Genomic DNA, 12,076 nt, shown 5'->3' on the forward strand with positions numbered 1-12,076 from the left:
ATAATTCCCTCCACACTCACCACCAAGCTGGAGCATCTGGGACTCAGCTCATCTATGTGTCAGTGGATCTCCAACTTCCTAACTGGCAGACCACAGGCAGTAAGGATGGGCGGACATATCTCAGCCTCCACCACTCTCAGCACTGGAGCCCCCCAGGGGTGTGTTCTGAGCCCCCTGCTGTACTCTCTGTACACATATGACTGTGTGGCCACTACCAGCTCCACCACCATCATCAAGTTTGCTGACGACACCGTCGTGGTGGGCCTGATCTCTGATAACAACGAGACGGCCTACCTGAAGGAGATTAGGAATCTGGAGAACTGGTGCCAGAGGAACAACCTCCTTCTAAACGTCAGTAAGACAAAGGAGCTGATAGTGGACTTCAGCACTAAGCAGGAGAGGAACTACCAGACCCCCGTCATCAACGAGTGCCCAGTGGAGAGAGTGGACAGCTTCAAATACCTCGGAGTTCACATCACGCAGGACCTGTCATGGTCCTGTCACATCAACACCGTGGTGAAAAAGGCCCGTCAGCGTCTCTACCACCTCAGACGCTTGAGAGACTTCCAACTGCCCTCCAAGGTGCTCAGGAACTTTTACTCGTGCACCATAGAGAGCATCCTGACGGGAAACATCTTAACCTGGTTTGGGAACAGCACCATGCAGGACAGACGAGCTCTACAGAGGGTTGTGCGGTCAGCTGAGCGCACCATCCGCTCCGAGCTCCCTGACCTGCACTCAATCTACAACAGGCGGTGCTGGACCAAGGCCAGGAAGATCGTGAAGGACCTCAGCCATCCCAACAACGGACTGTTCTCTCTGTTGAGGTCAGGAAAGCGATTCCGCTCCCTGAAGACCAACACAGAGAGACTGAGGAGGAGCTTCTTCCCGCAGGCGATACGGTCTCTCAATCACACCACCACACAGTACTGACCCACACATATAGTTCTTACACACACACTGGACATTCTGGACATTGTTTTTCACTTCATCACTTAATCACTTTAAGCATATTTGCACTGCACAGGACACTAAATAATGTGGATTGCACAACACTGGTCATTATACTCTTCATTTCCAGTTAATACTTGTACAGCTGCTGTTATTGTGTGTGTGTGTGTGTGTGTGTATATGTGTGTATATATATATATATATTTATATTTCTTCATACATTCTTATATAGTTCTATACTGTGTATTGTGTATTTGTTGTACAGTTATTTTATTTTATTTTTCAACTTTAATTTATATATTTTATCTTATTCTTTCCCAGTTAAATTTACCCTTCATTCTAATTTGTGTTGTACAGTTATTTCATTTTTAACTTTAATTTTTATATTTTATTTTATTCCTTCCTAGTTAAATTTACCCTTTTTAATTTTCATATTTATTTCCTATCTTATTCATAGCCTTTCTTTTTTTCTTTAGGTCACGAGCAGTTGTCTAAGCATTTCACTGCATATTGTACTGTGTATGACTGTGTACGTGACAAATAAAATTTGAATTTGAATTTGAAAATGGAACAAAAGTGTTTTTTAACCATATTAGCATATTTTCCATGTGCTGTCAAAGACTCACTATTCCCTGTACAAACCAGGGCACCCTGATGCATCTCAAAATCTATAGATAACTACATTTTCAATTGTGACAACTAGTTGTCAACTACTTGGAGGCAGCTCTACTATGTAGATATAAATATTACAATTTCTTTAATAATTTTTACTTAAATTGACAGCAGTATTTTACTCATTGCCGGCTGTACACATGTAAATGCCAAAGTTACACACAAAATGTAGCACATGTTGAACAGCTGCTAAAGTGCACATGCTGTGGACTTGTTTTGTTCTATTGTGGGTTTTTGCTGTTTTTACTATGTGTGAGTGCAAAATTAGTAATGCATTTAGCTACAGACTGAATGTGTTCTGCTTTAACAGAGTGAAAAGGCAGCAGTTAAACAGGAAGTTTGCAGTTACCAGTACTTCGTACTTACAGATTTCTGAGTGAAGACTGGAGCGTTGTCATTGCTGTCCATCACCGTGAGGATGACTTTTGTTTGTCCGGATAACCCTTCTCCTGCCATATCTGCTGCTTGCACTGTCAGAGTGTACTGTGGATATTTCTGTTACGATACAGGGACTGTTAAGGTAGATCAGCTCATCAACAGGAAGGAAGAAACACTGACATCAGTTTACAGACCTCTGTAACACACAGCTTTCAAACTGCTGACTAGAGTCGTTCATCTATGAAGGCTTGGCACTCTGCCGAAAGGCTGAAGCAAAACTCATTTTATATTTTGCTTATGACAAATACCTGTAAACCTGATGCCATTAACTAATGATAGCCTTGTCGAAACTTTTTAAATATAGTGTATTCCCTGACCAGCTAGCAGGAGGCTGTTTGTTTGGCATGGGAAGTTCGAAACAGACGTGTCGACACTGTGTCAAGCTTCCAAAGCACAGAAGTTTCGATACACTGCTCCAAAGCGTGGTTCAAAACACCTAGGTCATGTGACCACGACTCACTAAGGTTTTGGTGTGCTTCACCCCAGTTTCGACAGGTGGGTTAGGGTTAGGGGGGCTTCTACACACTGCCAAGCAGTGTTGGGACTAACGCGTTACAGTAACTACATTATTATTGTGGTAACGAGCACGGTAACTAGTTATTATGCCAAAATCAGGAACGCGTTAGTCGTTACTGGGATTTAGATAGGGTCGTTACTCGTTACTTCGTGTGGTGGCATCGCGGAGCTTCCACAGATTCAGTAACATTAGCAAGTGGTGGAGGTCAGCAGGTGGATGAGAGAAAGGGGACGGAGAAGGAAGAGAGACCCGAGGCGGCCGCCAGTCCGAGTGTGAACTGAACTTCAGGTAAGAAGTTATGACCTGCAGTCTATCTGGGTAAACCAATAAAAAAACAAGTTTAGGTGGAGTTTATTTTCGTTATTCTGACTTTTTCCGTACTGCGTACTAGCTAGCATGACAGAGTTTCTATACAGCTGGGTGGGTGCTATGATGATGTTGAACTTTATCTTGTTCATAAGGTTAATTATTAGAGTTGCCAACCCGTAAAAAACGGAATCGTTTCGTATTCAGAGAAAATATCACACGTTTCGTATTGAGGTGAAAAGGAACAGTTTGTCCCGTAATTCAGCTACAATGAAAAAGACACAAAGCTGGAGTTATTCTGTGTTTGCTGCACAGCTGCCTCTTCTTCTCTCATCCTCTCCCCCTCCCTCTCCTGTTTCTACTTCAATCATGAAAACTGATCAATGATCAGCTGATCAGCTCTCTTGTTTGTTTATCGCCCACTTTGCGCCAGAAAGAGGAAAACAGCCGATGTCGCGCTAAACAACAGCAACACGTTTAAGCTTGATCAGCTCTTGTTAGAATTTATTTAATATTAATTTCTACTATCAGCTGATGTTTGCTGGAGCCACAGCTGCAAAAAAGCTGCTGGTCAAGATATCGTTTGGTTATCTGGTGAGAGGGAAACATGAAGATGAAACCAGGAGATGTCCTTACTGAATCATCAGAGCTGAACAGGTGATGGAGAAACAGGTTTACCTTTTAGGTGACATGAATGAGTTGAAGGGAAGTTATGAACTGTTTCTGAGAGACAAATAACACCAGGATCCTTTTTTACGTAGCTGACAGCTGGTAACTGTGCAGGGGCGGGTCTAGCAAAGTGTTGCCAGGGGGGCCAGTTAGGGCATTAACAGGGAGAGGGGGGCACAAGGAAATACTTTTCTTTCTTATTCTCATTTAAAATATCTAGCTTTTAAAAAATAATTATCTTAATCTTACAACAAACGATTGATAGATTGATACATATATACCATCAAAACAGTGAACATCACTGTCACAACAGCGTTGGTTTTCATTCAAAGGCTTTATGATTTTTCCTATAATGGCGGGCCGGTCTCTAGTCAAAATCCCCGGGCCGATTTTTTGTCCCAGTCCAGCCCTGTATGCAACTCATCTGCAGTCTGGTGTTACCTACATCTTCCTATTTGGAAGGCAGAATTTCCGAGTTCTGACTACAATCGAAAGCACCACGACTGCAGTTTTTGTGTTGGATGTAAAAAGCGCACAAGACTGGCAAAGTTATGGAAGCAACACATTAACAAGAGAATTCTGAGTAAAACCAAAGTTACTTTCCCTAGTAACTAGTTACTTTGAAGGTAACGAGTAACTTGAAGTAACTAAGTTACTTTTGATAGAAGTAACTAGTAATGTAACTAAGTTACTAATTTAAAGTAACTTACCCAACACTGCTGCCAAGTGCAAGGATTCCTATCTTAACTAGAGCCAGACTGGACTGGGACAAAAAAAAAAATCAGTCCTGGCATTTTTTGTCTATGATTGATATATACCATGCATACCTTGATCTATGTATGCTCAAGGTGGCAGGGAGGGAAGTTTGCCAACTATCGGAGCTGCAGAAAGGTGCAATGAAGAATGTGCGTAAGTACAGCAAGCTGTCCATACCTTAGACCTTGGAAACTGCCAAACAATGACTTACAGCCTGGGCCAGCTGCTTAAAGAACTATACCAGAGTAATAGAAGGCAGCAGAATAAACCAGCTGTTCTCCACTGAAGGGGTGAGCAACAGAATGGCAGGGGAACAATATGGGAATAGCATCACCAAGGCTATAGACAAAGCAATATTCGAAGCGCATATAGGAGAAGTACGCAACCCATAACGCCAATGCTCAGTGGCTAGTGGATCTAAGAACAGACAACAGCAACTTTCCTGAACAGGTACGGGTAACCATCACAGTGGCAGACAGACAAGAAAGGGTCTCTATGGAGAATTGGACAGCACCAGGCCCCGACATGATTCACATTTACTGACTGAAGAAACATACTGTACTCCATGTGAACGCCTATAAGTACAAATGAACCAGCTGCTTGTCAGTGAGACCTCTTCCACACCTGGAATGGCTAACTGAAGGCCGGATAGTCCTGATTCCCAAGAACCCCCAGAAAAAGACCCAGGGAAACCGAGTTAACAATAAAAACCCTGAAAACCATGAATTTCACACCCCGAGCCTCAACTCTCGCAGCCCGGAACCAAACGACTTGGCCCGGGGTTTGGGGGCCACTGGTGAAATGTAAGCCAGAAATAGAGACTGTTAGCCTGTAAAGTAAAAGTGTAGCCTCATGAAATCTGTTGGTTTCAACATTAAGTAAAACTTTTATTTGAAGGCAAACATTTTCAAGTTTCACAATTGAAGAAATCACCAGCAGGGTTTTGATGCAGCACCCTCTTTCTGACTGATTTCTAGCAGTGATAGGCAGACTACTGATCCTGATTCATTATAAAATGCTTTTTTCAGTACTTAGGTGTAAAAGGACACTTGTATGTTTAAATCTGTTTAACAAGTCTTACCTCTCTATCCAGTCCTCTACCAGTGATTCGGATGCTTCCAGTAACTGGGTTGATTTCAAACATGTTGTCAGTGGGCAGTGGTGGGTCCTGATTCAGAATACGATAGCGGAGCTCTGAGTTGTCAGTATTTGGCTTATCGTCATCTTTGGCCTCAACCCTAACCACCTCAGTCCCTGGAGTGGAGGAATTAAGAAAAAGGAAATAAAGAGCAGAAGTTTTAGAAGGTCTTCACATTGCTTCATTTAAGTATTTATTAAATCAAAATAGAGTTAGCGTAAAAAGTCTAATTTCATTCCAACCCACATTGTAATTTTCTGAAGGTTATCTTAAAATTCATTGCATTTAAACCTCTGCACTACATTGATTTCTATTGATGAGAATTGTAGATAGTATCAAAAATAAAGAAAACTGCAAATAAGTGCCAACAAGTTTGCTTGTTCAATATCTCAAAAAACAAAATAATGTCAAAAATATGTTTAAACATACCAATGGCCGTGGCCTCAGCAACATTTGCTTTGTAGTCTGTCGTAAAATAAGGTTTGTTGTCGTTCTGGTCGATCACATTGACTATAATCTCCATGGGATCCTCAGTTTGTCCTACTCCATCAGCCACAGCATGTGCTAGAAACTACACAGGCAGAAGATTTCAACATGTTTGATTCACCTTTAAATTGATTCACTTATCTCTACGCCTTCAACATTACACACAATACAAACAAGGTAAAGATTTCAGTGTGACTGGTGAATTTAATATAAACTGAATTGAATTCTTTTAAAATTCTAGAAATGAAATGAAATGAAAAGACTTATTGTCTTGACTCTACACATTTGATTCATTTACAGTAGATTTTGTGAGGCGTCACTTGACTTCTTGTTTCTGTCTCTCAAAAGGGTTTTTGTGTGTTCCATTTCAAAACAGCCAAAAAGACCTGCAATGTCCAGCTGTAAAGGTTTAACAAACCTAGTAAGAGGTAAAGACTCTTAATACTTATCTAAACTGAACATTTCAGACTGATCTGCACATCAAGAATCTTATTTCTTAACTGTGAAGTATTGTCTGTAGTTGATTAAAAAACTGAATTAATTTCAATATGATCCTGAAACACAAGATGTTACAAAAAACAACAACATGATAGAATAATCAGGATAAAAGTTTTTATTATTAAGTGATCTTTAAAACATACTCACTTTGGAACACATTTGGACAAAGTGAGGATGATTACCGTGTAACTGGCTGTTTCCTCTCTGTCGAGTGGTTGTGTTACATACAGATTGCCCGTCTCGCTGTCCAATGCGAAACGACCAACAGGAGGCCGATCAGCTCCTGGACCAGTGATGCTGTAAAAGACCTTCCTTGTTTTATCTTCATTGGAGCGGATCTGGAAAAAACACACAGGACTGAGTTAGATCACTCTCACTGTCTATGGTAAACGTTATGCACCAATAAAGAAGCCGTGGAAGTTCATCTTCAAAAATATCAAGAGATTCCTCAAATCAACAAGATTGCTAGATTCTCTAAGCACTTGGGATTTTTTAAATGTGTTTCTTTTTTTTAATCAGAAGACAAGCTACAGTTACTAATTTTAACTAATTAGCTTACTGTTGGTGCTACCCATTTTAATGTTTTTTTTCTATAATATCATCTTTTACCTTAATTGGATAATGTAGCAGTGAAGATACACAGAAAACGGGGAAGAAGGAGAAGGGAAACACACACACAGGAAAGCGCTGCACGTCAAACTCAGACTGCTGCACTGCAGCCATGTGACGTGTGGTCGCCTGCTCATCCACTGAGCTCACGTGGCCCCCAATTCACTTTTATTTATATTGTACCAATTCACAACAAAAGCTGCCTAAAGATGCTACAATATTTGAGAAAAAAAACCTCAAGAATCAGCTGGTCTGGAAGCACTTAGTGACAGTGGGAAGGGTAACCACTCTGTTAACAGGAAGAAATTTCCAGCAGGACCAGGCTTAGCATTTAAACGCTGAAATTTCAAACACAAAATATGACTAAACATTTTACTTTCTTTCCTTGCAGTGGATATCAATACATTTATGGTGAGACAATTAAGCTCAACTGTATGTAAATAGGGTGAAACATGACTCTGTATGTGTGTATGTGGTCTCTGGTTAGGATAAATCTGTTATTCAAATTTTTTACCCCCAGGTGTGGGACAGTTATTGTTGACTGCTAATATCTTGCTCTCATTATCGCAAATAGCAAATAAACTTTTGATCTGTCTTTTAAGAAATAATGTTTCTTTCACCAAAAATGTACATATTTTTACTCAACTAAAGTTAACAAGGTCAGCTTATGACAAAGACACATCCAAGAAAAGTGAAAACTCTGCAGATTCAATAATGAGAATTCAAAATAGGGGGAAAAGACTTGCTGACTGCAGAGGAAACATATAAACATTTATAATGCATTTTAGTGTCAAATTCTTCACAAGGTCCTTCAGTTCCTCATACCTGAGCTACTTTTAGGGGATAGTTTCCTCTCTGATTCTCAGGAACATTGAGTGGAGGAATAACCCAGTCTCTCTTCCTCCTCCTCACCCCTCCACCAGACTTGGGGAATTGAAGAACAGACACTTGTGGATCATTGGTAATCTGGGAAAACATGCAGAAAGCTTGGATAGAAGAACACTCACAAATTGACAAACTGCAATAAAGACTACAGATTATATTGTATATCTCAGAATTACACAACTTAGAGAAAGGAGAGGTAAGTCAGAGGGAGTGATGGAGACTTAGCTCAGAATCAAACAAACTTTTTTTAAGCTTCAAGATATTGTCTCCAGGCCTGTAGCATGAGGGATAACTTTGTGTATCCCAAAGTCTGCTGGAGAGGACGCAGAAGCAACTGTTAAAAGCTCCATCCATGGACTTCCGTTTTCCGGTGTTCTGACAAAACGTCCTACTTTGGTAAAAACGTCCTACCGTAAGTAGTTTATGCACATTTCTGCCGTCACAGAGTAATTCCAGCACAAATGTAAGTAGGTATGACGGTTTGCCACGTAACTTTGCCCATTAGAGAATGCTTGTAGCTCACATTCATAAAGCCAGGACGGTTTGCCACTTCATTTTACCCGTTAAAGTATGATTGTAGGTAACATTCACAAAGGTAGCATGGTTTGGCACGGAATTTTACCCGTCAGAGTATGTTTCTAGCTCTTATTAACAAAGGTAAGATGATTTGCCACTGAATTCTCGCTGTAAAATTATGCTTCTAGCTCATATTCACAAAGGTAGGATGGTTCGCCACTTAGTTTTAGCTGCTACGGTATGCTTCTAGCTCATATTAACAAAGGTAGGACGATTTGATAAGATAAGATGAGATAACCTTTATTAGTCCCACACGTGGGAAATTTGTTTCGTCACAGCAGGAAGTGGACAGTGCAAAAGTTATGAAGCAAAAATTAGAATACAATAAGAATAAATACAGTACACAACTGTACAGAATAGAATAAAATAAAATACTATATATAGTAGAATAAAATAGAATAAAATATACAATAAGATAAAAATAGAATACAAATGCTATATACAACTGAGTAAAAATACAACGATGCCAGAAAAGGTTATTGCACATTAGTGTTATTGCACATTTGTGGATGTGTGTGTTTGATCAGTTAAGGTCTTTGTTGTGGAGTCTGACAGCAGTGGGGAGGAAAGACCTGCGAAATCTCTCCGTCCCACACCGTGGGTGCCGCAGTCTCCCACTGAAGGAGCTGCTCAGTGCTGTCAGAGTCTCCTGCATGGGGTGGGAGATGTTGTCCAACAGGGATGACAGCTCAGCCGCCATTCTCCTGTCACTCACCACCTCCACTGGGTCCAGAGGGCATCCTAGAACAGAGCTGGCCCTTCGGATCAGCCTGTTCAGTCTCTTCCTGTCCCCAGCAGAGATGCTGCCACCCCAGCAGACCACACCATAAAAGATAGCAGAGGCCACCACAGTCATAGAAGGTCTTCAGGAGTGGGCCCTCCACTCCAAACGACCTGAGTCTCCGCAGCAGGTACAGCCTGCTCTGCTCTTTCCTGTAGAGGGCGTCTGAGTTATGAGTCCAGTTGTTAGGTTTTGTATTGTTGATTGTCATTTATGCTTAGAAATATCTACTTATATATGCTTAGAGTTTTATAATTAGTTTTAGATTGGTAGAAGTTTGATCCTTAATAGTCTGCAAACTTTGTGTGCACACCTACATCCTGGGAGCATGGGAAGAGGTCGTACCTTGTCTTATTGTTTTATGGTAGGATAAACGTGGCTATATCTGTTTTAGTCTAAGTGCCTTTTGTTTAGATGAACTGCTGGACTTCCAGACCAGCAGGTTTAGGGAAGTCATTTATGGGGTCACACTCTGACCCCACACACACACACACACACACACACACACACACACAAAGGCAAGGTACTCTTTGTGTGTATGTATACGTCGTATGTTAATGAACCTATGCATATTCATGTAACCTCAATAAAAGAGCAGTGTTACGGGGGAGCGGACGAGAGTCTGACGGAGGTCAAGTGGTGGAACGACACTTGGCTCCAGGCAGGTCTCCCTCATGCATGAGTAACACGAAGAACTTTACCTACTTGGTGTTCAATGCTTTTGCTGTGTTTTTAAATTGTCTCGTTCCAGCGGTGGGCCTGTGCTAGACAGACCCAACATTAATTGGTCCTTCGAAGCCGGATCCCTAGAATTGACATTCACCGAGGGGAAAAAGAGACACGCCGAAAGACGTCAGCCAGGACGTATAGAAGTTCCTGTAGTAAAGTCCCGAGACGTGAGAATTCGTCATCGGGCCGGTGGATTAGCTGTCTGTTTTTTCTCCTCGCTGGATGGTGATTGACGGGATTCGAGATTAATGCAAGAGCAACACCAAGTAAGTACTGTACAAAGAAGAGCGCTGTAGCTGCGCGGGTTCACGCGAGCACGGTCGCGCGGGTTTCACGCGGACCTGAGCCGTGCGGTTAATCGCAGGCTTATAAACAAAAGAGAGCGACGCCTATGCCGTGCGGTTTCACGCAGGCAGGTGCATCTCAGTGACTGCGCGGGTACACGCGAGTCCAGGAGCTGAACGGCCGTGCGGGTTCACCCAGGCTGGGGAAAGTTATAGGCCTATTTGTGTTGTTTGTGTACGTCTGTGTCAGTTGTTAAAAGTAATCTGCATTAAGCTTAGGGTTGCTCAAATTCAGTACAATGACATATGAGGTGAAGTGATATAGGTAAATATTTTAACTAATTACGTGCATAGAGGCACTTGACCTGTTTGAAAGACTGTCGTCTTATTATGAGCCATTGTTGAGATATAGAGCACACCTGCGAAAACAACTAATATGCTGAACCCTGTATGAAACAGCTAAAACTGCTTGATGGAGAAGCTGAATTGAATATGAAAGTGCAAGTCTTTGCCACTGTGTGGGGCAAAGCACGCAACCACTGTGTGAGGTTGCGTTGTGGTCTCTTCTGAGCTGATGAGCAAGCTACACATTATCAGATCGAGAGCTGTCTGAGAACTCATCAAAGAAAGGGAAACAGAACTATGATAACTGTGATCACTGGAGTGTGAAGCGTTTCCGTGAGTTCAGCTTCTTCTTTCAGATGTGCAGCAGTTTTCCTGTATCTTGACTCATGTGTGTGGAGTGTTCATAGCATCAGCATCATGTGTCTGTTTATTTGTTTTGTTGGGTTGAAAATAATTAAATAAACTTGTGATCATACCTATGGATCACCATGGCACATATCACCAGCCATATGATTTATTTATGCAGATGAAAAAGTGAGTGTGAATGTGTCTGACGTCACAGTGTTTTTGTGCGCTGTGTAAAAGTAATTGCCTCCAATTGTGAGAGCGGTGATTCTGCAGGTCACCAGCTATTGTAAAGGGAAAAAGAAAAGAGTGAAAAAGAGACAAAATTTACATTGTAGATGAAAAATAATCATAGGAAAAAGGTTTTGTGTTGATCAGCCAAGAACAACTACAATCTCATTTTCTGCTTTTAAGAAAGGACAGTTCACAAAAACACACACACACACACACACAAAGGCAAGGTACTCTTTGTGTGTATGTATACGTCGTATGTTAATGAACCTATGCATATTCATGTAACCTCAATAAAAGAGCAGTGTTACGGGGGAGCGGACGAGAGTCTGACGGAGGTCAAGTGGTGGAACGACACTTGGCTCCAGGCAGGTCTCCCTCATGCATGAGTAACACGAAGAACTTTGCCTACTTGGTGTTCAATGCTTTTGCTGTGTTTTTAAATTGTCTCGTTCCAGCGGTGGGCCTGTGCTAGACAGACCCAACACCAGTCCAGTCTGTTGTTCAGATGAACGCCACTTAATTATAGCTGTTAAAGTATGCTTGTACGTCACATTTACAAAGGTAGGACGGTTTGGCACTTAATTTTACCTGTCAGAGTATGTTTGTAGCTTATATTCACAAAGGTAGGACGGTTCGTCACAGAATTTTGTGTTGTGCGCATGCGTAGAAACAACGGGTAGGATGGTTTGTCAGGTAGGATGGATTCCCAGAACACCGGCAATGGAGTAAGGTGTGTCGGCCACTAGCACCTGCCTAACTTTTTTTAAATTTTACTCTCTGAGCCCCACTTTGCTTTTAGACACGAACTTTTTCGGGTCATTTAAGAGTGTCACACTGGAAGGATGTCCAAGGGAAGG

General features: G+C 41.7%; 1 protein-coding gene across 3 annotated transcripts in view; it reads right to left on the reverse strand.

Moving 5' to 3' along the window:
• The window catches only part of LOC146374490 (cadherin-1-like), a 68,278-nt gene that overhangs the window by 9,692 nt on the left and 46,510 nt on the right, over nucleotides 1-12,076 (reverse strand). For all 3 annotated transcript variants that reach the window (XM_084949068.1, XM_084949067.1, XM_084949070.1), the window contains exons 2-6: nucleotides 7,866-8,006; nucleotides 6,614-6,769; nucleotides 5,877-6,018; nucleotides 5,391-5,563; nucleotides 1,990-2,118 (exon numbers count right to left, since the gene is read on the reverse strand). In XM_084949068.1, coding sequence (XP_084805194.1) covers nucleotides 1,990-2,118; nucleotides 5,391-5,563; nucleotides 5,877-6,018; nucleotides 6,614-6,769; nucleotides 7,866-8,006 — 741 coding nt within the window. The remainder of the gene's footprint in view (nucleotides 1-1,989; nucleotides 2,119-5,390; nucleotides 5,564-5,876; nucleotides 6,019-6,613; nucleotides 6,770-7,865; nucleotides 8,007-12,076) is intronic.

This window comes from Perissodus microlepis, chromosome 13, assembly GCF_051167445.1.
Source record: "Perissodus microlepis isolate ML-2025 ecotype Zambia chromosome 13, ASM5116744v1, whole genome shotgun sequence".
In the NCBI taxonomy this organism is placed as follows: Eukaryota; Metazoa; Chordata; class Actinopteri; order Cichliformes; family Cichlidae; genus Perissodus; species Perissodus microlepis.